Source organism: Alligator sinensis, unplaced genomic scaffold, assembly GCF_000455745.1.
Source record: "Alligator sinensis unplaced genomic scaffold, ASM45574v1 scaffold65_1, whole genome shotgun sequence".
Lineage (NCBI taxonomy): Eukaryota > Metazoa > Chordata > Crocodylia > Alligatoridae > Alligator > Alligator sinensis.
The window spans coordinates 566487-594418 of NW_005842037.1; the positions used below are offsets into that span (position 1 = coordinate 566487).

General features: G+C 42.2%; 1 protein-coding gene across 2 annotated transcripts in view; it reads right to left on the reverse strand.

Moving 5' to 3' along the window:
* CAND1 (cullin associated and neddylation dissociated 1) overlaps nucleotides 1–27494 on the reverse strand; it is a 43937-nt gene extending 16443 nt beyond the window's left edge. Inside the window, exons 1-3 of one of the 2 annotated variants that reach the window (XM_006022472.2) lie at nucleotides 27429–27494; nucleotides 25358–25501; nucleotides 1322–1476 (exon numbers count right to left, since the gene is read on the reverse strand). In XM_006022472.2, the coding sequence (XP_006022534.1) occupies nucleotides 1322–1476; nucleotides 25358–25497 (295 nt within the window). In that variant the 5' untranslated portion in view covers nucleotides 25498–25501; nucleotides 27429–27494. Of the gene's footprint in view, nucleotides 1–981; nucleotides 1204–1321; nucleotides 1477–25357; nucleotides 25502–27428 lie in introns of those variants that run through there. The other variant, XM_025202807.1, reaches the window with a different exon arrangement.
* Nucleotides 27495–27932: the final 438 nt, after the last annotated feature.

The following is a 27932-nucleotide window of genomic DNA, read 5'->3' on the forward strand; positions in this document are numbered from 1 at the left end:
TAGGGAGCTGCCCATATGCTTGGTGCCAGGAGCTGGCCGGAGGTAGGGGGAAGAATGAAGGGAGGAGTGGCAGGGGGTACGTGTAGCAGAGCTCACCCAGGCGAAGCGGAGGTGGTCCACATTGCACTGGCATCCAGCCCATGGCTGCCCTTGTGGCACTCTGTACAAGGTTGAGTTGTGCCTGCTCCCACCAGGGCAGCCCAGGTATCGCTTGGGTCCCCCCTGCCTCCAGTGGCTCCTCCTCCTCCTGCCCCTACTATAGCATTCCAGGCGGGGGGGGGGGGGGGGGGCGTCACTGATAAGAGAAGGGGGGCTGGGGGGGGGGGGGGGGGGGGCTGCAGCCAGATGGCTCCTGCCCCAGTGGATAGGGCTCTAGCTCCTGGCTGCCTTCCACCAACTCAGTCATCCAGAGTGATGACCTGCAGGTGGAATGAATGGAAAGCTGTTGGGAGCTGGAGCCTGACATGCTGGGACAACAGCCACCTGGCTGAAGCCTCCCCACCCCCGAACTGGAACAGAGCAACAGGAGCAGGAGGAAGAGGAGGACAAGCCGCTGGAGGCAGGGAAAACTGAGCAGTACCTAGGCAGCTACACTGGAAGCAGCCCTGCTGGGAAGCTGTGCGTGCTGGCCAGGGCCAGGATTGTCCGGAGGATGCAGGCAGGAGTGTGGCGTGGACTGCCTCAGGTGGGAGTAGGTAGGGCTCAACCCCATGCAGAGTGTTGTGGGCCAGATCCAATTAAGTGGCGGACACCCACCCATGGGATGGATGCAATCAGTTGACAGGCTGGATCTGGCCCACGAACTGTATTTTGCCTGCCCTTGATTATAACAAAAGAACAACAACAGACACACAAAATTAATTTTCATCTGATGACAATGAATTTCAAAGTCAATGCTAGCAGATGTACATCAGAACCTACTTCACTTTCAATAAAATAAAATAATGAACTGAATGCAGAGAAGAAATTAAGTCAGCATACCTTATTCTTAAAGTCAGAGGTTGACTATGTTGTACAGCAGTGGGCTGGTGCTTGGGCTGTATGTAGTGTGGCACGAGCAAAACACTTGGCCACCCAGTCATGGCACAGAGCAACACAGGCGAAGCCCCACCCCCAGACCAAACACCCAGAAAGCCTCTGCTCTGCAGACCAGATGTTTACCTTCACATACAGAACATGCATCCAAAGGGAAAGAAGTTGCTGCTAGGGAGAAGCAGTGGAAAGTGGGGCCAGTGTCAGTAGCACAGATCCAGCTCACAGGCCATACACTGCCCACTCCTGCTTTATGTAAACAGTGAGATGGGAAAAGGGTATTTCTTACCACTGGAAGCTGGTGGAAGTTCTCCAATGACCGTCTTGAGGCCAATGCTTGAAATATCACGTAGCTGCTCTTTATCCGAAAGCATGTTAGTACAGAGCGTATCTACAATGGTCTCCACCTGATATTCCTTTACCTTACTGACCAACGGGCCAAGACTGTAACAAAAAACAAAACCATGCAAAAAGCAATTAAATCTGCAGTTTTAAACAACCATCACGTTAAGAGTTCTTCATTTAAAGTGTTCTTCATTTAGTGATGGTCCTAAATTAAGATAATTGCTATTATTTGTGCTTTTTATTGAATAGTATTCTTGAAGTGGCAAACCAAGTTTCCATTAATTATGACTTTTCCCCTGTAAATCCCCAGACACCATGCTTTTAAAAAAAAAAAAAATTTGCTTTCATATCATGAGTTTAAAGCCCTTTAGATCCAACAAATTTTGTACCAAAGTTAGTACTTCATGCTTTCAAAACCCACCTTTCTAACTAAAAAGATCATTTAAAACAAAACTAGCACATCCACTGAAGGAGTCCCCTGCGGTTCAGTGGTAGAATCCTTGTTTGCCACACAGGAGAGAGAGGTTCAATTCATGGACACTTATACAAAATACAGCCATGGAGGCACCAAATGTCTGGTCCTATTCTAGGCTTTGGATTCTGTTTCAGTGGCCTAAAGGGGGGGGGATGGAAGATGTGGGCAGCCTTCACTTAGGCATATGCATCGAAGGTCTGGGTGACCTCTCATGCATACACCATGATCTGGAAGGATCAACAGCTGCCAAACCACATCCACTGTACACAAGTATGTGCACTAAGCTACAAGTGCATACCTGAGCCACAAACTAAAGTAGGCAAAAAAATGTTAGAGTGAACTAACTGATTATATGGCACCTTTACTTTAGGCTTGATTTATGCTCAATCTGACGTGCAACTAGACAAAAATTATTTCCAGTATTATGCTGTGTGAAACTGGGTGTCCAAGCTCTTATAGACTCCAACCATTCACTCTAGCGTGAATACCTTTCTCTTCTCAGTGTTTTGCTGAAATTGGTTCCTTAACCATCCCACGATCCATTTTGATGATCAGGTCACTCTCGTATATCCTTTGACTCGCATACTTCCATTTGTACAAAAATGCTGTGGTTCTAAGTTGGCGCATCACTGAGCTTACTGTAACAAGTAGTATGACTGCTGGAAAATCTATAATGCAGTACCCACAAATGGTATTTGCCTATAAATGGTAAATAGTACAGCATGCTTTAAGCTTTTTCTCAGTCCTCCCCATCACTGACTCTCACTCTCTCCCCACAATTACAATGGTCCTTTATCAAAAGTGGCAAACAACAAACAACAATAAAAAACCCAGCAACACCTTTTCCCAAGCTATTGTTACCTATATGCACTGAAATGTTTATCCAGAAGAAGAGTTGCTAACTTTATTCTTCAGATTCCAGACAAACACAGCTGAAGAATAAATTGGATTTTACTGGCTCATAAATCAAAAGATATAAGCACATTTCAACTACATGGCCAAATTCTATCACAATTACATAACATTTTTAGAATCTGGCCTATCATTACTGGCAATAATGCATGAGCAAGTAATTACAGCTTGACTTTCATATCCCAAATTTAGTTTGCAGGGCTGTTTCTATTGCTGGAATGATGAGACCACTGCTTATCACGCTGGCCAAGTCTCATTGTTTTCTTGTACTGTCCTACCCAGCCACCTGTTGCTCCTCATCTTATACTTATGAGTCTACCAAACTCAAGGAGGCAGCTGGCCAATTTCAAGGGCATATCCCAGGGCCCACTGCCATTTTTGCAGACTGAGCATGGCAGGATTCCCCCACACCTCTGATTGGCTGAGGAGCCCCAGCAGTCCCACTATTCCCCCCAGATTACCACATGGTTCAAAACTGCATTTTAATTACCCTGGTTAAACCTGGTGAAGCCATTAATCCATGTGTTAAGCATGGATTAATGGTTTCCCTGGGCTTAATCAGGATAATTAAGAGACAGTTTCTGGCCATTCCCGAGCAGCAGACTCTATGATTCTGGTGGGCTCACTGCAAAAAAACACCAAAAAACCCCACAACCTTATCAGCAAGCAGAGAAAAGGATGAGAAGCCCTGCTGTCTTGGAGCATGGGGAGGAAGGCCGAGGGGGGAGGGGAGGGGAAGAGGGGGCAGGGAGAAGGGGAGATAGCCCCCTGCTGCAAGCAGCTCCCTCCCTTCCCCCACGCCATGCTCCAAGACTGCAGGACCCTTCACTCTTTTCTCTGCCTGCTGGTAAGAGGGGAGGGGGGGTGTTGCAGAGAGCCTGCCAAAATTGGAAAACCTGTCATTCTTTATGGTTCTACACAAATTGCTGAATCGTAAATTTAGTAGGTCCCTTATATTTAAACCACTGGTTCTCAACTGGGTACTGTGGCATTCTTGAGTGCTGTAAGGTTGCTGTAGGGGTGCTGTGGATGTATCCTAGTAAAAACTGCCTTCCGGGCTTCCCCTGCATTATGGCTCTCTTGTGCTATATAGCACTTCCTGGTCTGGCACTCCCTGTGCTCCTCTCAGAAACGGGGGCGGGTGGAAGCAGACAGGTAAGTTCTGGTTCCCAAAGTGTAGGGAGTGCTTGGCTAGGTAGGGTTACACAAGGCAGCTGTTGCCTGCTTTAGGCTGAACAGAGAGCTCTAATGCAAGGGGAACATGTACACATGGCTTAGCCATTCACAGGCAGGCAGAGCAGTTTCACCTGGAGGCTGCAGAACTGCGCTGAGAAGCACTGAGCTAAGCTGAGGCAGCATCGACAGGGGTTCTCAGCTAAGGAAGGCCTCCCCATTCAAAGTGGAGGTGGGTGTCATGACCCTGAATAGGTTGAGGACCACTGACTTAGACTATAACCTCTTTAGAGCAGCAACCATCTTTTTGTTCTGCTGGCACAGCACCTACCACAACACAAGCCCTAGTCATGGACCAGGACCATAAGTGCTATAATAATGGTAGTTAGAAACAAAATCTGCCTTTAAACAAGAACAAGTCTGATAAGGTAATCACCAAGACCAAACTTCTGCAGTCTATTTGTATTTAGTCACTTTCATCTTGTAAGACTGTAGCTCAGTCTGCACCTAACCACAATTTAAGAGTCAAGGGGAAGAACAGATATCATCTGGTTAAAGATCAATTTTAAAAATTCACTCATTTGCATGGTTGCATTAGCAAGTTTCAAAATCCCATTCCAACACACCTTCTCTCTCTCATCCATCTTGGCCGTTTTGGAGTTGTGTGTTCATTTTTCAAGACCTATTAATGCTTCCCCATGCTTGGGATGAAGTGTTCCAATTATTTCAAAGAAAGAAAATCTTTTAAGACACCTATCACCAACTCCTTAACCTCCTTTAACACCATCAAACAGAGAACAAGTATTCTAAACACAACCTGGCTAATGGAAAAACACCCCAGCTTGGTTAATGCACACAATAGCTAACGTAAGTCTTAAACACCTACTTTGTTAGCTTCCTCTGCTTATACTTTTTGATACCTCTTGCCATTGCCCTTTTTCAATGCTTTCTATAATACTGCATGGAACATAATTCTTTGTCAGCAGCACCTGCAAAAACAGGAGTGTATGCTTGTCAGGCCACAATTTATTTCTCTTTTTTCTGTCAAAGTGGACAATATTACCTATTTTGACTGTTCAGGCAAACAGAGCTACTTCAGTTGCTGCCACTGAAGAAATGCTACAAACTGGTTTAACAGCATATGGTTGCAATCCTCCCATAACCAACAGAGGCTTTCAAAATTGAGTCACACACACTGTTACATACATCTAGACCAGAACACAGATCTGTTCTAAAACCACAACCAGCAGGGTCAGAAGCTATTGAAGTAATCCTAAAGATTTATCCACAATGCAACCTTCAAATAACAGTAAGGTTAAAGCTTTGAAGCAACCTGTTAAAAATATCTGGTTAAGGCTTTGGGTGCGTACGCAGGAGGGGAGAAGAGCAATTTATTTGTTAGGTAATTATTTTGTAAAGGAAGCGTTGTTGCTCGGAGACTGCCAGCTTGATAGCCAACATTGTTACTTTGGATGATCACTACCACAAAGACCTACAATGTGCTAAATCAATATGCATACAAAAGAAGAACATGTAAACAAAGCTGTTCAGAAGCAAATTACCCAAGATATAAAACCATCCTGCCTGAACCCAAATATTTCTCTCTCACATTTAACATGGAATACCAACATATTTGGGAGACTGAGATGTCGTCTCCTAACATTATTTTTGAATACCATAGTTAGTCACATAGTACACATACCATGAACCCAGAAAAGCAGCCCTCCAAAACTGGGGTGCATGTTTTAAGCAAGGAGTCTGGCTTTCTTCACCAGAAGATAAGCATGAAGATGCTGTGTTGAAAAATGGCTGCCACCTTCTCTGCAAGGAGGCAAAGCCCAAAGTTAACCTCTTCACAGAAGCTCAGCTTGCTAGCTGAGAAAGAACCTGGCAGCCATTTCACAACATAGTCTCTCCATGGAAAAGTAGGGTTAGGCCATGACTTCTTCCTATATTTGGGTTCTAAAAAAACCCAAAACAAAAACAAAAATCAAGGTCCATGTCTTATTTGAGTGACATGAAGTATGCAAGAAAACACCATATCTTTCTATTTCATTTCAACAGCAATCAAACTGAAAACCTGTAAGATACTTGAATTAAATGCTTGTGATCAAAGCAACTAAGCTTAATGATAATGGGGAAAAAACCTAGGAAAGCTTAAATTTCCAAATACCAAAGTGTTGTCTCTTAAAACATCAGACTTCTGATGCTGCAAAGTTTAGTCACCACAAACAGTCTGAACCTTATTAAAATATATGAAACATTCAGAAGCTGAACAAGCAGCTGAAACTAAAAATAAATACAAACTAATGTATTTAACTGAAAAAAAATAAACCAACTTTTAACTAGAGACACATGCCTAGTGTCACCTTGATGACTCCACGTATCCTTTTTCTTCAGTTTTTGTAATAGTTTTTAGATGCAACAGGGGGCAACCTATACACATGCCAGACGTCTTCTCCAACAGAATTCAGTTGAGCAGAATCAATTAATCTATTAAACATGTTTCAGCAGCCTCCACATCATGTGTATTCAGCATTCCTGAGCTTCAAAATGGCAGTGGGGGCACTTTAAGTGAAGCTCATCAAATGAGCTTCAGATAAAGCACCCCGCTGCCATTTTGAAGCGCAGGACGCTGAATACATGTGACGCTGCAGATACTTTAATTAGAGGCTCTCGAAGCTGTTCTCACTAAAGCTCCTACACCGGAGCACATGTAAAGATGTCCAACCTGTCTTCAAGAAAAAAACGTTTTCCTCCTGTGTCTGAAAAGTCTCTTTTCCTTCTGAAAAGTAGTGGGTACTAGAGTAATACAGCAGTAGTAATCACTGAAAAAGTACCAATATGGAAGAACAGCAATAGGTATAAAGCTAAGAGACTTCTAGCCACAAAGTTCAGATTCAAGGTAAGATTATTTAACTAAAGCTGCAGTTGTTGCTTCATTTGTATGACAGACCTTAAGACCTTTAAAGTCCTTGAAAAAAAATCCAAGTTCAAATAACCTGAATACTCTAAGTTCCATGACCATAAACATTTCTAGCTGCAAGGATTCCAGTGAACAATACTGGGATTATGAAGTCATAATATTAAATTAAACCCTATCTGTTAAATGTTGCTACACAATTCCAGTAAGGTCTGATGAAGAAACTAAATACTTCTGTACTTTGACTATCAGACTACTGGAAAGATACTATTTGGATGAGCAGAGTCTATTTCCTTTCAGACTCCAGGTTAGCCACTTAGCATAAGTTTTTTCTGAAGTAAAGGAGGTTAATAGAGTGCTGCTGCTATAATTTTATGGAACTGTGGATTGTATATAAGAATCCTGCTGGAATTAAGTTAACATCATGTCTCAAGGAAAATCTGCAGGGATATCAACAGATCAGACCAAACTGACAAAGAACTAATAACACTTCAAAAGAGGACTCGTGCGCAAAAAGGAATATAATCTAAGTTAAGAATTGATAATATATATGTTACACAACCGACTACTTTATTAAATTTTATCTTGGTACTTAAAGCATCACTTATCCCTTCTCCCTACTGTATCAGATAGCTCCAAAAGCTTTTAAATGGAAAAAAAACTACAGGTATGTGTTCAAACCTGTAGTAAGTATATACTGAGAAATGCTACATTAAGAATAATTTTGCATTTAATTTTGTAGTGCAGTTACAGGTCTTTTCTCACAATGAGAGAACTGGATCCAGAGTTAAGTCCAACAGTTATCACAATTCTGGATCCTGTGCTGAGCAGTCCCAGTGAGAGGACAGTTTACAGTTCCAGTCAAACATGAAAATCACCATTTCAGATAAGGGACCTGCATGCAGCTAAGGCCAAGACAGATGAAAAGTCTGCCTATTATATGAGTACTTATGAACTGTGTACTCAGTGAATGGACTAGAGTGGACAGCAGATCACCTGGCTGATGTGCTCACTAATATATGTTGCAGATTGGTTGCTACATTTTTTCCTAGTTGGATATTCAAGGGTATACGACTTCCATCTTAAGGGCTGTTACATCATATTAAATATAGTGTTACCCCTAAATGGTCTCAAGTATTCTTATCTTTGATCATACAAATAAATCTGCTTTGAAACAAAAATATTCTTAAGTGAATTAATCACTTTCAACTGTGCGTGGACAAACTCCTATCTATTGTTACTTGCAGTCCTTCCACTGCGGTCTCACTGCACTACTCCTCTCTACACCAAAATTGGACTGTAGCCTCCATTGCTTGTAGGCCATATTGACTAAAATTATAAAATACAGCACACTGCAAAACACAAGAACCAAATGCCGATAGATGGAAATACCTGCAGAATACAGATCTATCACTGAGTGATAATTCAGGGTGCTGTACAACTACCATATTTGCTCAATTCTAAAACAAGCCCTCTCCCACCCCATTTACAACCGAATAGGATATTACTTTATTTCTTTTACATCATTTCAACTAATCAAACAGAACACTTGCTGCTTAAAGTTTTAAACAAATCATGAAATAGGTAGAGGATATTGACCAAGCATCTGGAATTGTTTTACTGACTCACTTTTTAAAGTAGTAACCTCTTCTGCCTCTCCTGAGAAAACATTTCATTTCCATTTACTCAGCTACTTTGCTTCAATGTATTTCATGCAATATTGAGAAAGCAGTTGGAAACTGAAAAAAGAGGGGAAAGGCTGTTTCCACCTACCAATCTATGAATAAAAATGAGATGAGAAAGAACAAAATCTACTATAGCAAGACCCAATGACCAGTAACAGCCAGTTCACTTGTCTAATTACAACCAATACTTCATTAACAGATCAGTTTTAAATACAAAATGTTTTGATAAGAAACGTTTTTATCTAGTCATTTAGCTAATAGTTTTTGAAATGCCGTTTGTGGATTCTGACTTTCTATGTCCGTCCAAAAGCAACCTGGCAAAGCACTAGTAAAAAAATATGATTGGTAAACTAAACACATCGTTTACCTTTCCAAAATAAAAAGGAGAAATTAAAAATCAGAATAAATGTATTTTACGTTGCATAACTGAGAAAATAAATATATATATAGAATACCCTTTTTTAGCAATAGTACAAAATTCCATGTTAAAGAGTACATTCATTTCATAGATTCATAGACATCAGGGCTGGAAGGGACCTCGGAAGATCATCGAGTCCAGCCCCCCGCCCAAAGGGCAGGAAGTCAGCTGGGGTCATAGGATCCCAGCAAGATAAGCATCCAGTTTCATCTCGAAGGTGTTCAATGAAGGCGCTTGAACCACCTCCGGTGGCAGGCTATTCCAGACCTTGGGGGCTCGGACAGTAAAGAAGTTCTTCCTTATGTCCAGCCTGAAACGATCTTGAAGTAGTTTGTGACCATTTGACCTCGTCATCCCTTGGGGCGCTCTGGTGAACAAACGTTCCCCCAGATGCTGGTGGTCATCCCTGATAAACTTGTAGGTGGCCATCAGATCACCCCTGAGCCTGCTCTTTTTCAGGCTAAAGAGCCCCAGGGCTCTCAGCCTGTCATCGTAGGGTCTGCTTCCCTGACCTCTGATCATGCGCGTGGCTCTTCTCTGGACTCGCTCAAGCTTCTCCACATCCTTTTTGAATTGTGGAGCCCAAAACTGGACACAGTACTCCAGCTGCAGCTTCACTAAGGCCGAGTACAGGGGGAGAATGACGTCCCGGGATTTGCTTGAGAAGCATCTATGGATGCAAGCCAGCGTTTTGGTCGCTTTACTAGCCGCCGCATCGCATTGCAGGCTCATGTTCATCTTGTGGTCAATGATGACCCCCAAGTCTCTTTCTTGCATAGTGCTAGCCAACATAGCACTGCCGAGCCTATAAGGATGCTGCGGGTTTTTTTTCCCAAGGTGGAGAACCTTGCATTTATCGGCGTTGAACACCATCAGATTCTCGTCCGCCCACTTGCTGAGCCTGTCCAGGTCAGCCTGGATAACCTGCCTGTCTTCTGGTGTGGATGCTTTGCCCCAAAGTTTGGTGTCATCGGCAAACTTGGCCAGTCCGCTTCTGACTCCAGTGTCCACATCATTAATGAAGATGTTGAACAGTATGGGTCCAAGGACAGAGCCTTGGGGGACCCCACTGGTCACAGGACACCACGATGAGTGACTTCCATCGATTACTACCCTCTGGGACCGACCCCGGAGCCAATTTTCCAGCCAGCGGATCGTGGAGGACCCAAGGCGACAATTGGCCAGTTTCTCCAAGAGGCGATCATGGGACACCAGATCGAAGGCTTTTTTGAAGTCAAGATATATGACATCAATCTCTTCTCCCTTGTCCAGGTGATAGGCCACCTGGTCGTAGAAGGAAATGAGATTGGTCAAGCAAGACCTACCCGCAACAAACCCGTGCTGGCTATCCCTTAAGATGTTGGTGTCAGCCAGTCCATTAAGGATGGCCTCTTTAATAAACTTTTCTAAGATCTTCCCCGGGATAGAAGTCAGGCTGATGGGCCTATAGTTGGCCGGATCCACTTTCCTCCCTTTCTTGAAGATAGGCACCACATTGGCCTTCTTCCAGTCTTCGGGCACTACACCAGAGCGCCAAGAGTTTTCAAAGATCCTTGCAATTCAACATGTTTTAATGATTACCAACCAGTGAGAATAAATCACTTTTTACAAAAATAACTAAGTACAAATGCAAGTTAAGATCAAAGTCAGTCATTTCAATCAAGGCTTCCTTTTAGCTAATTTAAAACAGCGATTTAGGTATTTTTGAGTTAAAAAGCAATCCATCCCCAAGGTAATTTTAATCTAATTTTCTGCTATTCTTCTACCTACAGTTATATTACTATGGTATCCAAAGCCCTCTAAAGCTCCCCAAGTCAAAACTGGGTGCATAACTTCCAATACATTTTTATCTTCCTTTTCACATTAGTAACTTTCATGGTCATGACACTGACCCTCCATACTGTCTGAGCAGTTTGAAAAATGACACTGACAAAAACTGATGAATTATAAGAAAACCAAGAGGAACCACACAATTTTATCCCCCACTCTAAAATTACATCGGTCCTAGCAGGCATTTCACAACACTCTGCAACAGTGGTTTTCAAACTGCATTTCACGAAAACTTGGGGTTGTGCAACAGGTCATCAGGGGTTCCACAAACCAACTGGGGGGTAATGGCAGAGTGGACTGGATGATGGCATGCCATCATTACTGGGCCAAGTCACCTGGCTCTGCATCAGTTCACAGCCAAGGGTCGAGGTTCCATGGCAGAAGAAATTATATGAAAGGGGTTCCGTGACTTTAGGAAACATAAAAACCACAGCTCTGCAACAAAAAAATTTAAAGCACACACCTGAATGGTAAAATGCTGCACAAAGGGATATCTGTGCAGCATGCTGCACAGTTCATCCGAACAAATACAGAGCTCCTTGGTGCAATAATTAAAAGCACTTTAAACCAGCAGAGAAAAACTACGCAAATGCATTTTGTTAGACCCCCGACTCCATGCACCACCCAACAACTAGGGAGACGACAATCCAATCGTTCACGGGTCCTGCTACTCATTAGCCAGAGCAGACGGAGCAAATGCTACTTGCACACACTGCTCACAACAGCTTTATTTAGAATGGAGACAGCTTCAGGTGAGCTCCCTCACAGACACCCAGTCTATGAACACGGGGAGCAGCCATGAACAGCAGTTTTCCCCCCACGTTTATACACTTCAGTTTATGCTCATTAACATTTATTCCACCCTGTCCCTCCTTCTGTTCCACCCATTTCTCCTCCCATTTCAAGCTTTGCCTCTGTTTACTGTTTGCTTCATTAGCATGGAATTGTCTACGCATTTCATTCATTTACATGTCTTTTTGCTACGAGCACAAGTCTAAGACTGTGACTCCTCTTCTTCGGTCAATGGGTGGACTTTGCTCAAAACCTGGAAGCTTCTGGAGGCTTCTTCACCAATCGCCATTCACCTTTTCGCATATGTTCATCTTGGATTCTGTAACCAATTACGTGTTCTTTTTCACATTCTAATCTGGTTTTCTGTCTCAGGTTACACCATCTTCCACATTCCTAAAACATCACCTCATTCACAGCAGATTCACTTGTTGCTTTTTTCTCAGAAAATGGTTGACACAGTTAAGATGGTTACTTAGCACACGCAAATGATTGGCTTAGATATCATTCTGCCTTGTGGTCAGCAGCTCTGCTAGGCCACAGATCATGCCTTTATTCAGCTGCAAATCCAATGCTCCCCAAGATCCAAATATTGTCACCCTAACACATTTCCGTTCCAGAGTTAATATCACGTACCCAGGGCAACCAAATGGATTCACTGTAATATTTCTGTATAAACGTGCCCTTAGGTAAGGGTTACAGATAACTGAATTAATGGACTGTACAAGCAATGGTCAGTGAGGAAATATGAAGGAGGACTGTAGAAACAGCCTGACCAATAGATAACCATCAGTTACCACAATCCAAGCTTTAAGAGTAGTCAAAAGTGGAGGCTAAAGAGTAGTCAAAAGTAGTCAAAAGTGGAGGTGCTAGTTAAAAAACATGGCCATGACACTAGGCTCAGACTTGACATCATCATGAAGCCTAACAAGCAAAGACATCTTTAAACTAAAATACAGCTGACATGATCAAGCTGGAAGACAGGGATGCATAAGCTTATGCACAGGGACCTACCCAACTCGCAGTTTTGCAGATTTCGTGGAAATCACAAAAAACAGCATTGTCCACAATTCCCAGGAACTCTGGGATCGGCTGCAACTTCCCACAAAATCAACCAAAAAAAAAGTGGCAGTGACATAGACTGAGTGAAGGCACCCTTTGCCAGTCAGCGGCATTTATAGATTAAATCAGACACACATAAGTAGGGACCTAAGTCACAGCAAGACAGAAGGTTTTTTTGTGGCCTGCTTGCAATGCACAGAGCTGATTCTGTAGGTATTTTGCAGTCGCGCCCCCCCACTGCTGATTGGTTCAGGGGCCCTGGGTTTTTTTGCACCAGAAAAAATTGCTTTATTGTTTTTCTGCAATTAAAAAACAAGCAAAAATGAAGAGCTGGCATTTTCCAAGGTGTACTTCCAGTCTAAAAAGGTTGAGAACAACTGGCCTACGGTGCAAATCTACCCTGCCTTCAGACTATATGATTAAATACCTCTCTCTGCTCAAAGATCAAGGCAGTAACTTACGTAACTGAATATTTAAGAGAAACATACTGCCAAGCCCATGTTGTGGGAATATTTAGTAAATGAGATGAGATAAGAGCTTTCGGTCCAATTTAATCACCCTGCTGCAAGACTAGAAAGATAGCACCTTCTATAGCTAGGTTTCATCTTGTCTACACCAACCAGTTTCATGCGCTTCTGAAGACCGCCTATGTTAGAATCACTCCCCTCAAGATCAGAAGTACAAGTTATAAGGCCAGATTAAATGACTAGGTCCAAACAAGACAGCAAGATTTTGATAGCATCTTGCATGCTAACAAATAAGCCACTACCCAACAACATAAAAGCAGGCTGTTTTGACAGCACATGTTAACTGTAACTCTACAAAATGACGATAATTCACATTTTTGTTTAATTTTTCCCAATTATATCTGCTGACTGCAGCAAAAAGTTTTTAATACACTTACGTAATTTTGCAAGACAAAAACAGCTCAAAGTGGACTGGATTTTACTTTAGAAATCTATCAAAAATATTTATTAATTAAAAGTAACCTTGTAAAACACAATGCAAGTTTTTCACAGGTCACTGAAGGTAAAACCCGAGTTACAGAACTAAATTTCAACTGATGCTGCTGTATGCAAAATCGAAAGAAGCCAGTCTGACAGGCAGACACCAAGCTGAGTCTGCAAGCCTAGCACAAAGAAACATTTATTTGCCAACTGAGCACAACTCACGTGGAAGTAATTTAAAATATACACACAAACCAAGTAGCAACAAATAAAAACAATGGGGATTGTAAAAGGGAGAAAATATGCATCTGTGCCTGCTTTGTCAAAGAAAACACTTCTGATCTTTAGACTCCATCCCTGAATTTTCTTAACTGCCTGCCTTTGAGCAGGTCCCTGATGAAAGGCAGGCATCAGAAGCTAAGTATGCATTCAAGAGGAAAAGAAACTTCTTCCTGGCTCCTAACTTTAACTGGCAGAAGTCCTCAAGCATGGGACACAAATAGAGTACACAGTCTGTAAGCATATTTAAAGCTAAAGAGGAAGGACAGTAAACACAAAGGAAAAAAACTAAACTGGAAAGATTCATCCCAACTACAGGGCTTGGACTTCCTTGCTTACAGGTGTAAACTAGAGATATCTATACAATTTAAAACTAAAGCACATGTTCACAAAGACTTCAAATCTCATCTCAAGAACACTGAGATATTTGCAAGCCTCCACACTGAAAGTAAAACACCACTCCAAAGCTTAAATTCACTCTAATGCAAGGAAGCCATGTCTTACCTTTGACCATTATTTTCAACTTCCACCAAAACACCTTGCCTGTACTATCAATGCAGTTGAGAAGATGCATGCCAGACACCTTCCTCACATGCAAGCATCCCACACTGTGATGAAGTCTGGTTTCCTAAAATCATAGAAAAGTAGGACTGAAAGGGACCACCATAGGTCAGCTAGTTCAGCGGTTCTCAATCTTTTCTGTACTGGGCCCCATTTGTAACATCAATGGCTAGTCCCAACCCACTGTCCCTCAGTCCTGACCCACTACCCCCCAGTCCCCCAGTGTGTGGGGTGGGGGACAAGCAGCCCCTTGCAGGCTGGAACTCTGCCAGCCTGCATGGGAAAACCTACCGTCTCCCACATTTTCGTCCTTCAAAAGAGAATCCATTTTTAGAATTTATTTGAGACCCTTTCATATATACTTGCAACCCACTTCTGGACTGTGACCCACAGGTTGAGAAATGCTGACCTAGTGCAACCCCCTGACTGAGGCAAGATCATCACTATCCAAATCATTCTAGACTAATTCATAATCTAACCTTTTAGCAAAACTACAGTCAACCCCAACACAAGACAAAGATGTAACAACCTAACCTGGCACGACACTCTTCTCACAGCTGCCAACAAATTGAACACCAGAAGCCTCAGCATAAGCTTTTATTGCTAACACTGAAATCACTTCCAACCTGCTACCCCTTGCACAAACTTCCTGTAAAAAATCAGTCCCTTGCTCCCCAATGGTTAGAAGTCTAACTTATAGGCTAGTTTTTCAAAACCAAGTCATAAATTTACAAGTCTTATCTTCTACGCTTAAGTAGTTTTTCTCAATGCTTCATATTGACTCAGTCCTCCAATGAATTAATAAAAAATAACTAACTGTATCCCTACTCCCACTTCTCTATTAAAGGCTAAAGAAACCAAATCTTTCTAATCTTTTAGAACACAGATTTTCCTTTACTCTTATGGCCCTTCTTTGGTAGGGGACTATTACTAAGGGTCTACCCAACTTGAGGCAGTAGCCAGCTGATTTTACAGGCAGAACATGGGGCTAGTCACTATTTGAGGGCTTATCATGGTAGGAGCCTCCCAGGCTTCTGATTGGCAGGGGAACTGGTGCCTCCCCACCACCGCTGATTGCAGATGCCTATCCATCATATGACCCCACCACTCAACACTGACTGGCTGAGGGCTGTCTGTCAAGTAGTCTTGCTACTCACTGTTGATTGGTGGAGAGACAGGCAGCCCTCTCGGCCGATCAGCAGTGAGAGGCAGGGGCACCAGCGATCTCGCTTGCGCTAGCAGCCCCCTTTGTGTGGGGCAATGCAGCTGCAAGGACCACTAGTTCCTGCTAGGGAGCCAGCATTTTATTAAGTTTTTTTCTCTCCTGCATATTTTGCAGCAATCACCCAATTTTGCAGTTTCCACAAAATCTGCATAATCACAATTTGGGTAGGTCACCACCTATTACAAACTGAATTAATCATTTCTGAACACAGATGACAAGCAGTGCACACCATGTTCTAATTGCAATTTTACCAACAGATGTACAATAGAACTAATACTTCCCTGCTGTTACTACAACAATATTGCCTAATATTTCCCAGAATTACAGCAGCCTTTATTATGGCTGCACCAATGTTGCAGAATGGCTATGAGCCACTAATCAGCCAATACATCTAGATCGGGGTTGTCAACGAGGGGTATGCATACCCCTGGGGGTACTTTGAAATAACCTAGGCGGTACGCAGGGGGTGGGCAGGGATGGAGCACCACCACCCCATGCTGCTGCCTCACAGGAGCAGGGCTGGGGCAAGAGCAGGGCCGCACAGACACTGCACTGCTGCTGCTCGCCGTGCCCTTGCTCCGTGTCTGGCTGCTCGCCACCCCCGCCCCAGAGCCTTATGCCCCCCCCATGTCCAGCCACTCGCTATCCCCCCCCAGGGGTACACTTACTAAAAAGTGGGCCAGCAGGGGTACACTTCCTAAAAAAGGTTGAAAACCCCTGACCTAGATGATTTTTCTGTTGTCTCTAATCTGAGCTACTAGTTTACTGCAAAACGTCTTGGTATTAACCCTTAAGAACTTTGCAGCTCAAACTATTAAGTTTCATGCTCCTGTTTCTCCAATACACAGTGCATCTTTTCCTCCCCATATTGGCAATACCTCTCAGCTTTGGGTCACCTTGAAATTTCATAAGCACACACCTAAATGAAAAATCTAAACACTATTGTTTGAGATCAATCCCTAAGAAACACCACCAGTAACCTCTCTCCAACCTTATAATTCCCTTTTCAGTATTACCTTTTTGCAGTCTTCCCTTTAACCAGCTCTTTATCCAGGATACAATTCTACTACTCATCTTCATTTTCTCTACCATTCAAGTTTCCCATGTGGTTCAACATCAAATGATTTGTTTATACAGATTAGATCAATTCCACTGCCCTTTCTTAAGTCTGTTATCCCATCAAAGAACAATCTTAGGTTAGTCCAACATGATCTACCTGGGATAATGCTACATTGCATTTTATCCCATTTTCTTTTTACTGCTGTTTTTGGCAATACCATCCCTTAAACAAACTGTAAAGTCTGCATTGTATCAAGGACAAACTAACAGGTACAGATCTCTTGTTCCTAATTTTGTGACTATAAACATTACAGACCAGATCCTATTCCACCAATAAGGTACTGAAATGGAATTTAGGCTTCTAAGCACTTGTCTACACCATGGCACCTGTACATCCCAGCCAGCATGTCTCACCCACCCATGCCTATGGGCACAATCCAAACCAAGAATGTTGCTGGCAAGTTTGCTTACGCCAGGGGCTCTCAAACTGTCGTACGTGTACCTCTGGAGGTACATAAGACACCTATGGGGGGGTACATGGGAAAAATTGTGTAATAGTGGATTTAATTTTCATTATACGGTAAAAGCCATGATATCCAGCATTTTACTAACTGGCATTTCTATTAACCGGAATTTCAGGCTGTCCGGCCAGACACAGCGGGGGAAGAAAGTTCACACGTGACAGTGGGCACCACCTACCACCCTGCATCGCCAGCGCTCTGGATGCAGTAGCCACCAGTCCCCCTGTCCCACGTGTCGCCACCACCACCCCTCTCCACCCACCCCGCATCCGGCCAGAAGCCCCTGTGCCTCAAGGTAACTGGCATTTTTAGATTACCAACACCCCCCATTCCCCACTCATTCTGGAAAACAAGGCTTGTACTGTAATAATAATTAACATTTAAGGGGTTAAAATATAAAATGTATGCTGGTAGAGTATGTGGGCAGCTGGTAAATCTGGAAGGGGGTACATAATAATAAAGTCTGGGAACCTCTGGCTTATGCCATCAATCTCGAGAGCAACTGCTGGGTCCAGCCCAGAGTACCTCACCATGTACATGTTATTTGGAGCATGATGGAAGGCACAGACAGAAGAGATATGGATATGCCATGTCCAGGTCCATCCTGGAAGCATAGACAAGCTTTAAGTGTCTAAGCACAATCTTATTCCATTTTGCATGAGTCCCTGTAAAACAACTGATACAAAGGGTAAATGTGTCTTAACCACTTTTTTGTAACATAGTCTTAAAACTAAGATGAAGGCATTTTGCAAAAATAAACATATTAATGGTTTTTCAGGGACTCAATTAGGGCAGAATAGGAACACACTTAGATAACCAAGTACCACTCAGATGTCTAACAAAGAATACATAAAATGACTCCAAGTTTGCTATTCTCTAGTCACAGGGTACAACCAGCCAGTTAGCAAGGATTTTTAATTAATCCATCACCAATTTACAATTTTATAACCATTTTTCCAATAATCCAGAATGGATATAATCTAAGCCCACTCCCTCAGTTCTGGTCACAGTGAGCAAAATTCTGCATTCACCCGAGATGTGGAGACTGCCATTAACACATCCTCATTCCCATCAGGCATCTCCTCTTATGCACCTTAATTCTTTGTGGTAGGCTTAGACAAGGTATTAATTTAGTATTTGTACTGTATCTAAATTATCCTTAAACTCCACCCTCAGTGTAGAGATGCTCCACTTTATTTCTCTATTTTTGCAGCCTTTTGAAAGGCAAAAAGAAAACCTTTTGCTATTTATTTTTTCCTGTTAGATTCAGCAAGCTGTCTTGTGTTTTTGTGCTAGAAGCCAAATTACCTCTTTTTGAAAAGAACTGAATTGACTGGAGAGAGGCCCAAGAGACTTGATCCTAGAAACCTGATCAGCCATCACCACTTTAAGCAACTTTTTTTTTTGGTTAAAGTGCATAGTCTCTGAGACAACTACAATCAGGATCATATTTTAAATATTGAATTAAAAAAATCAACCCATTTCTAAAAATAACCATTGTCCCTTGTTGGCAAGTACTATTACAACTGCTGTGGATGCAAGTCTTCTCAAACAAGCTATAATCCACAGGATGTCATGCTACAATTGAAATAGAAAGACTGTAGAAAAGAACTCCAATGATGCTGTGGATGACATCAGAGAAAGATCAGCAGAAAGAAAGAAAGGTCTTCAAAACCCAGTTTTGTAATCATTTAAACATAGGAATAATTTGAGCAAAAAGCAAGGAACCACCAAAATACTATTAAACTTGAAAAGTCAACATCCAGTTGACTAATAAATGAAGAATAAAGTTTGCTGTACAGCACCAAAACACTGGCATCCATGTGTTATACCCAATCATACCAATGAGTGCTTCAAGTTAGCAAAAACTTCCCTGAAGGATGTAAGGGACTACTTTCTCAAACAGAAAGTTCTAATTCCTATCTAAAATGCTGTAACTAGAGTACCAAATAAGAAAAAAATTGGAACCCTTCTTTTGCATTATTCTTGTATCTGCCTAGAAGTAGTTATCTTCTTTAGGCTTCTCTGAGCTGTTTTAGATGTGAAGTGTGAGCTATCTACTTAAATCAGAGCAGTAGAAACTGACTTTGGAGAAACACCTTTGCCTTAAAAAAAATTCTCTGTTCAAGGTTATCAGTGTCATTAACATCCATATCTACTGTGTCCACATGAAGTAACTAACTTAACTGAAAAGGAGAGCTCCTTTCCTCCACCCTAACAGACGCACTAAAAAAATATAAAAGCCTGGAGAAAAAGTTTACATGAAGCACCACCTTGTACACAGAATCAGCTACATAGATCAAGTTACTCAGACACACCCATCAGTCGGTCACCCACATGTCAACCTAGCAAGTTTCTTCTGCGTGGCCTCCAGAGACAAGCAGGACATATGAATTAGCGGAGTGACCCAAGAACAAAATACACTTTCTCTACACAAAACAAGCAAACCTGAGGAGGCTAGCTGCATAAAGACTATCAAATCATGCCTCTCATCATGTTGGTATCAATGCAATGCAAATAATACCCCATTGCCACATCTCTTTTTGAGCAACATTAAAAACTGAGAAAAATAACAATAGTCACATTCAAAAGTGTCCTGTCAGAGAAGACGTACTATATCTCCTAGGCCAGGGATAGACAACCCCCAGAATGAGTGCAAATTAGTAGCATGCGGAGACATTTTCCTCGGCGTGCCAGGTGGTGTGCCAAGGAAAACGTTTAAAAAAATTTTTTTTTTCCAAGTTGCTGCTCCGGGCTCTCTGGCGCAGCCACCGCTCCCAGCGCTGCGTAGGCACCAGAGCCGGGGCGAGGAGGGGGTGGGGTCAGCGTCCCTGTCTGTGCCTGTGTCTGTGGTGATGCTGAGAGTTTCACAAAGCTTCACAAACTCGGCCACAGGCATCAAGGGTGAGGTCAGCAGAACGCCGACTGCACACAAAGGCAGTATATGAACTTATTTATTGTCACCAGGTTTCGAATTTTTAGAAAACCTGGTATTTACTGTAAAAAAAAAAAAAAAGCAACATTTATGATTAACTATATTAATATGCAGTGCATCCTGCCATGTACCCCCCACCCCAGCTTTGTTTTTCTGGCATGCCAGCACTCTGGCACCTTACGAGGTAGACAGTGAGTTTTTTTTCAGCACTCTGGCCAAAAACATTGCCTACCCCTGTCCTAGACCCATTTAACCTATTAATAAGCCAACAAACTAACTTAATCTAAAATGCCCTTTAGCTGGGGCTTGTTTATTCCAGATAAAACCCCAAGATCTGAGACCAATTTTGACAGGCACATGATACCATCAGAATGATGCTTCCTTGGGAAAGCAAAACAAGAACAAACCTTCACTATACAGTACCCATCACCAGCTATGAAAAAGATAAGGAGAATTAGAAAGAACAAACTTGGGAAATGGGTTTCTATCTAATCAGACAGGAAAAAACTATTGAGTAGGACATGCCAGATAACTGTTTTTAAACACCTTTTAAAAGGAGAGTGACCTCACAAGAAGTTATAGCTTTTTTTCTGCCTAAGCCTGCAAATAGAATTTAAACAATGCTTTATGGTTTGCTCAGTAATTTTTCCTTTACATTTCTCTTCCCCTTTGTGGTAAGTTGAACATTGTTGAGTAACATTATTTGGATTGTTATACAAAACATCATAGTGAGCAACAATGAGAACACAATCCTGCAGCAACAGGGCAAGCAGTGGCATCAACTCCCACAGCTGCCAGAGCCACCATGCCCTCACAGCAGGGCCAGTTAACACCACTACCTCTCACCCCATTTCTGGACGTAGGGCATCTGGCCTATGAGGTCAAGTGAGTTTGACACCCCTGATCTAGAACAAACTATTGATCATATTACGTTTAATCCTGAACAAAACAACATCACATTATTGCTTCCATCTCTCTGCTGAAGACACTGAGAGTAAATTCTACATGATTTTCCAATCCAAGTCAATTAGCAAAAACACTATAAATGTTCCTTTTCATATGGATAACAGATACAGCAAAGTAAAATAAAACCAAGAGCAGAAACTCGCCTTCATACACTGCATGAAAGTTTGAAACAAGCAGCATGTTGTGCATAAATAACTAATAAAGTACCATGTCAGTCTACTAAATATTAAATCAACAGATTTATTAAAGGAGGTCCTTTCATTAGCTACTGTGTTTAATTCATCTAAAGGACTGGAGATTTAGTTTTGAGCATTTTAGTCAGATTTAGTTTACACCTGCTTGCTTCTCTACTGTCTCCTTTCAGGGAAAGTTCAGATGTTCCCTCACCTCTAGCTTATGTCAGCATACCTCTATTTAAAGACCACCACTAGGGGTGCACCAATAGAGATTTTTGGGGCCAAAACCGGTATCCGATTTTTAAAGAGGCATATTGGCTGATACTAATCTGATTTCTAATACAGCATGAAGAGCTGACTTGAGCTGGTAAACCCATTGTGGTGGAAAGGGAGGGGGTGCAGATCAATGCCCCCAACGCCATGAGGGAGGGGATAGGGGCAGGCGCATCCCAGGATGGGATGGAGCGGAGTGCAGGATGGAACCATGACTCATCAGGGGGGAAGGTGGCTCCCACCATTGTGTGCACTCCAGGAGGGCACAGGGGGGGCCACCAGCATGCGCCCCCGGATCTGTGTGGGGCAGGCTGGAGCTGGGGCTGTGTTGGGTTCTTCTTGCCAGGGGCTGGGCTCGGGGCGGGGGCTACGGAGTGGGCTGCAGCCACCCCAAATTTTGTTGTAGCTCCCTACCAGTGCTGCTGTGCGCCTGGCGCAGCCCGGGCTCTTCCCAGAGTGTCGGGGGAGGCAGGGGTTGAACTGGGGCTACGCCAGGCACGTGGCAGCGCTGGGAGGAAGCTACAGCGAAATTTGGGTTGGCTGCAGCCCCCTCCATAGCCCATGCCCCGAGCCCAGCCCCTGGCAAGAAGAGCCCGGTGCAGCCCTGGCTCCAGCCCGCAGCTGCAGCCTGCCCACTGCACGCAAATCCAGGCGCACATGGCCCCCATGCCCCCCCAGGGTGCATGCAGCAGCTGGAGCCACTCCTCTCCCTTTATTCATTTTTGAGTGTTAGTTTTTCACAGTAGTGCCTAAAGCACCTTTCTTTCTTCCCTAACATATCAAGGCACACTACCTAGAAACTTGCTAGAAAAATCGTTGTTTCTAGAGTTAGTATAACAAAGCAAACCAGCAAGTGAAAATGTGAGGATGCCAAGGAAAATGGTATAAACTCATAAAGCCATACAAAATTTAATCCACTGTATTTCCTCATCCTAGTTTATGTTTAGATTGCTTTAGAAAAATGAATAAGTAAATATAAGCCAAGACAAAAAAGATTTTCTTCTGCAGCATAAACAATACTAATTAGAATACACTGAGACCTGGGGGCTCCTAAATCCAAAATTAGGGACCTAATTTTATGCTCACAAGTTTGAAAATTATGACTAAGTGTTACTGTGTACACTACAGCACTAATTTTTCATTATATTTTTGTATTACCCATGTCAAGCTTCAACCAAGTTCTATAACCAAACAGTGTGCATCTCAAAATTGGTTACTATTTTCTTTGTTTAACTGTCTAACCCAATAATGCACACCCTTTTGGTCCTGTGGGCTAGATAATGGATAAGTAACATGGGGCTAATCAGCAGGCTGGATCCCACATGTAGTTGGCACACAGGGTAAGTCCACAAGGGCAATCTAGTGTAAACCCACACACCAACTTCAGCTGCAGAGCAACTCCACATGCCAGAATGATTCAGTGCACAGAGCCATGTCATCCAGCCTGCTGGGCTCCTTACAGGCTCAGAAAGTTGGTGGTGAAAGAGCAGTGGGTCTAAAAGCTGTGGTAATTAATGTTGCCACTGCTCCCCCATAGCCAAATTTCCATATTCCTGGGAAGTATCCATGGCCAGATGACATGGCCCCACAGGCTGGAGGTTAAGTACCACTTGTCTAACCTGCTTGAGTACAATATAAAGACTTTTATTACAAGATGGTACAACTTCAGTATCCATAGCTAATTTCAGAAGTAAAAAACGTGACAAGAAAACACAGCTTTCATTCTATTGTGTAAAAATCATTATTCTACAGATGCTTCTGCAAAGACTGGGTAAAATCCTACTCCATATTGCATACGTCCCTGAAAATCCATTAACTTGTCAACCATTGTATCATAAATCATCTTAAAAGTAAGATTTAAAAAAACAGTAAAGAGAAGAAGTACTCACCCATCTTTTGAGTTAGTGTGTTTTTAAAAAAACAAACAGAGCAGAATGGGACAATGTTAAGGCAACTAAAGTACACTCAAGTGCCTAACACACTGAACAGGATCTGGCCCACTGCGATCAGCAAATTAATGAAGTAGAACTACTGTGAAAGAGATACTAGCTAGTACTGCAGCTTCTGAGGGACACAGTGTAATATCAATAACTATATTAGCATACTATTAAGAAAATCCTAAAACTAAGAAAGAAGTTGCCGACTGCCTCCTGATGCTTCCTAATGGTACTTTTTCCAGTATTTTGGCCAGCCTAATATTAAACAACACAAAGACACTTCCAGCACTTCCAACATATAAAACGTGAACATGCATTAGTTATAAGCATTGTTCAAACAAATATTTGTGCAATCTAAAGCTGAAATAAATTATCTCAAGTAACCGCAAGGTGAGCTGCCTCTAAAGAAGACTTGTGTTCAGCCTCACCTATGACATTTACTTCAATTTACAGTTCAAGTGACAAACACGTAACAAAAACCAGGCTAAATGAAAGATAAAGGCAGCCTAACTTCAGTCACAAAAAGTACTCAGGAGGTAGAGGGCTGTGCAAATTTCTCCACATGGAGAGACTCGTTTTAGGATCTGGAAACTATATGCCTATAGGGAACAGGAGCCAGTTGGGAGAACTGAGAAACAGATTTGTTTAAAAATGCGTTAATAAATTAGACACCCAAGGAGAGTAGGTGGTTAATGAGAAAATACCCTCAGTATTAATCTGGGGAAGACGAGAGACTAACAGTGGAGGTACCTGAAACCAGCTTATATAGTCTCTTCTATATCCTTATCCGTCTTCTGTCAATGTATCATAGACCTGAGACTGAAGTACTTAAAAAGCTGAATGCATTAAAGTGTATTAAACAAAAAGCTGGTTGATTTGATGACCAAACCTATACTATTCATATTACTTTGAGTGTTTGGATTTGTATTTAAAACAATCATAAAAGCATGAATCCTGTCTTGCATTTAAGACAATGCAGATCAAATTCCTCCCCTTAGACAAGGAACATCCATGTGGCAACTACAGACACATTTTATAGTTTCAAAGTTGGTAGGGTTGGAAGGGACCTCAGCAGCTGATCAAGTCTGATCCCCTGCCATGGCAGGAAAGAGTACTGGGGTCAAACGACCCCAGCAAGGTGTTCATCCAGCCTCCTTTTAAAGACCCCTGGGGTAGGAGACAGCACCACTTCTCTTGGAGGTTGGTTCCAGATCCTAGCCACCCTGACAGTGAAGTAGCGCCTCCTGATGTCTAGCCTGAATCTATCCCCTGCCAGCTTGTGACCGTTATTTCTTGTCACTCCTGGTAGTGCTTGGGGAAACAGGGACTCTCCCAATGTCTGCTGGTCCCCCCGGACTAGTTTGTAAACAGCCACTAGATCCCCCCTCAACCTTCTCTTGTGAAGGCTGAACAGGTTCAGGTCCTGTAGCCTCTCCTCTTGATCCCTGATCATGCAGGTGGCCCTCCTCTGGACCCTCTCCATGTTGTCCACATCCCTCCTGAAGTGCATTTTAATGGAAGGGTAATTAATTAAGTTTCTTTTAATGCTGTTTTACAACAGGCAACGGAGAGAGAGAAATCACAAAAGACTAGGTCTCCAAAGATCACCAGCAAATGCTACGCAAACCAGCTCATCAGAGTTTAGGAACAGCGATATAAACAAAAACAACTTCATAAGAAGTCTATTATTAAGGCAAAAACCCCTGGAAGAAATCCCTTGAAAGATGATCAATTTAACATTGCCACATTTATTTGAACGGTTAAGTGCTATACAGAAGTAGATTATGCTGTCCAAATATTAGACAATTGTTTCCATGAAAGACCGAATGCGTACCATTTGACAGCCAAATTTTGCACCTCGCCATTCTTATCCTCTAGTAATTTTAGAATCATCTTCACCACCTTCCTCTCACTGTCATCATCGAGCTTGATGGAATCTTTCTGTAATTCTGTCATCAGGTCATTTGTAGCCATAAACCTGCACAAAAGAAAAATCAAACCATTGTGTCATAAATAGCCTGCATCCATTTAACTATACAGTTCAAGATTATGTTTTCTTCATGCCTGATGAAATTTAGTCTATTTAAAACTATATTAATATTACCAGTTAGAAGTATTATTACAGGGTCAGAAGCACTATTTTTAACTACTTATACTGGGGAAAAAAGCTAATTCAAGAAAAATCACTTATAGTATTTCTCATACATCAAGAACATTTATGTTGAAGTTTTCCCTAAGAACAAGGGGAAGTACAACCTTTATTTTTAGTGTTTACATTATTTTAGAGATTAGAGGTCTACAGAGAGAATAAAAAGCACAGGTTAAGAATGGAATCCATTCCTAGTCTTAAAGCAATACTGTGAATGGCTTCAGATATTTTGTAAAAAAAAAAAAAAAAACTTTTCCAAATCTAAAACCAAAAAAAAGCATCACCACAGGTCTAACTGTGCAAAACTAACTGAAGCAAAACCTAACTGAAGACAAGATCATTAAACTGTTTTACACTTATCTTTTGTATTTTCTTTCTCCTAGATATAGATTTCTCAGGCCTAAAACATGGTCATTTACACATTTTTCAGTACCTAGTCTTGATTTCCCAGGCTCCTGTGGAGAAGACTACCAAATTCTGTGTTTAATTATGATCTGTGGGCCAGAATGTATAGAACTCAAGTGAAGAAAGCGGTATTTATTTGTAACTAATCATTTACCAATTTGTTCTATGTTCATTAATTCCTGCAAAAATTACCTGTTAGGACCCCAGTACATATGCCTTATATTTCTCCTCTTTGTCTACATTTCTTCTTCATTCTGCAACTGCATCTACTTTGAGTTTCAAACTGGTAGCTTCTCTACCAGTGGTTTTCCACTTTTCATTTGTAGACCCCTAAAAAATTTCAAATGAAGGTGCGGACTCCTTTGGAAATGTCAAATGGAGGTGGTGACTCCTCTGAATTGTAAGTGCGGTATTCACATACTTTTGATTGATCACAGGCATCTTTCACAGACCCCTTAAGACACAGTTTGCGGACCCCCGAGGGTCCACGGACCACAGGTTGAAAACGACTCTTCTATACCGTCACACGCTATCATTTAACTAGCTAAATGGTCAACACTTAAGCACTTAATGCTGATATTTGGGCTTTAAATACTTCAGTGGGACTCAGGCAGACATCTCAGCATCATCCAAACTCAGGTCACACCTGGAAAGTTACCTCTACAGCTTTAAATACAGAGATGAAGTAGAACACACTTCCTCATGCAGTCTTGATTTGCTCCGTCCCACTGAAGCCAATCCTAACTTGGGAGGGACCAGATGAGCCAAAAATAGCTAAATGATTAGTCTCAACAGGACCTGCATTTAAGCAGAACCAGGAAAACAGCTGGAGACAAAGTCAAAATTGAAAAGCAAAGAAAATGGAAGAGTAGGATGGTAACATGGACACAAGCAAGACAGTTGAGCACTTAGGCATGCATTCAATAAAATAAAATCCAGTTTCTGACTACCTTTCACTTCCTTCCTCTAACTCCACTTGATACGCGGTGTTTTTCTGGCTCATTTCCTGATCAACCACATCTACTTCCCAGGCCTGATTAACCTCAGATTTTCTCAATCTTTATCCACCAACAACTCAACTTATGCTCTCTCAGTCCAGCAACAGCTTCCTCTTCAAAACTGTAAGACAAGAGCCCTCCACCCTGTCTTCCATGTAACATATACATGAAGTGACAATTTCAATCATATACAACTAGGAAAAATAACTGGCATTTAAAACCCTAGTCTTCCACAGTTTGGGCCTGGTTTTTCATCACAGCCCCCTTTCTTCCCCAGACATGCTGTACTCAACATGGCCTGAAGAGGACAATCAGGCAGCTATGTCCCAATAACTGCAATAGATCACACTTACCAGTTTTCAGCTCTATTTCCTGAGGAACAGTGTGTGCCTGCTTTAGCAGGGATGATGGCCTTGTAGTAAGGGCAACTAATAGAAAAAGAAAAAAATGTATCCCAAGCTCACCAAAGAAAAGCCCAAATTATATTACTGCCCAGGAGCTTTGAAAGCTCATAAGTGCCTTTGGAGAATAAACTAATCACAAATGATGGATAATTTAGATTTAAACTGAATCTTAATTTTTTAGATAGGTAAACTGTTACTTATTCATTACTTTCACAAGGCATTTTCTAACTTAGTTTGTTAGTTCTGCTTTTTCTTGATAGCATGTTTACATCTAAATCAGGAGTAGACAACCCCCCACACAGGTGCCAGAGTGTGGCAAACAAAAGCATTTTACTTGGCACACGCACCGCAGGACAGATGACAGGGAAGGGGCTGGGGATGCACTGCCACAACAAGGATTGGATCTTAGAAGTCGAGGTTGCAGGTGCTTTTCGGACTCTACCCAAAAACTTT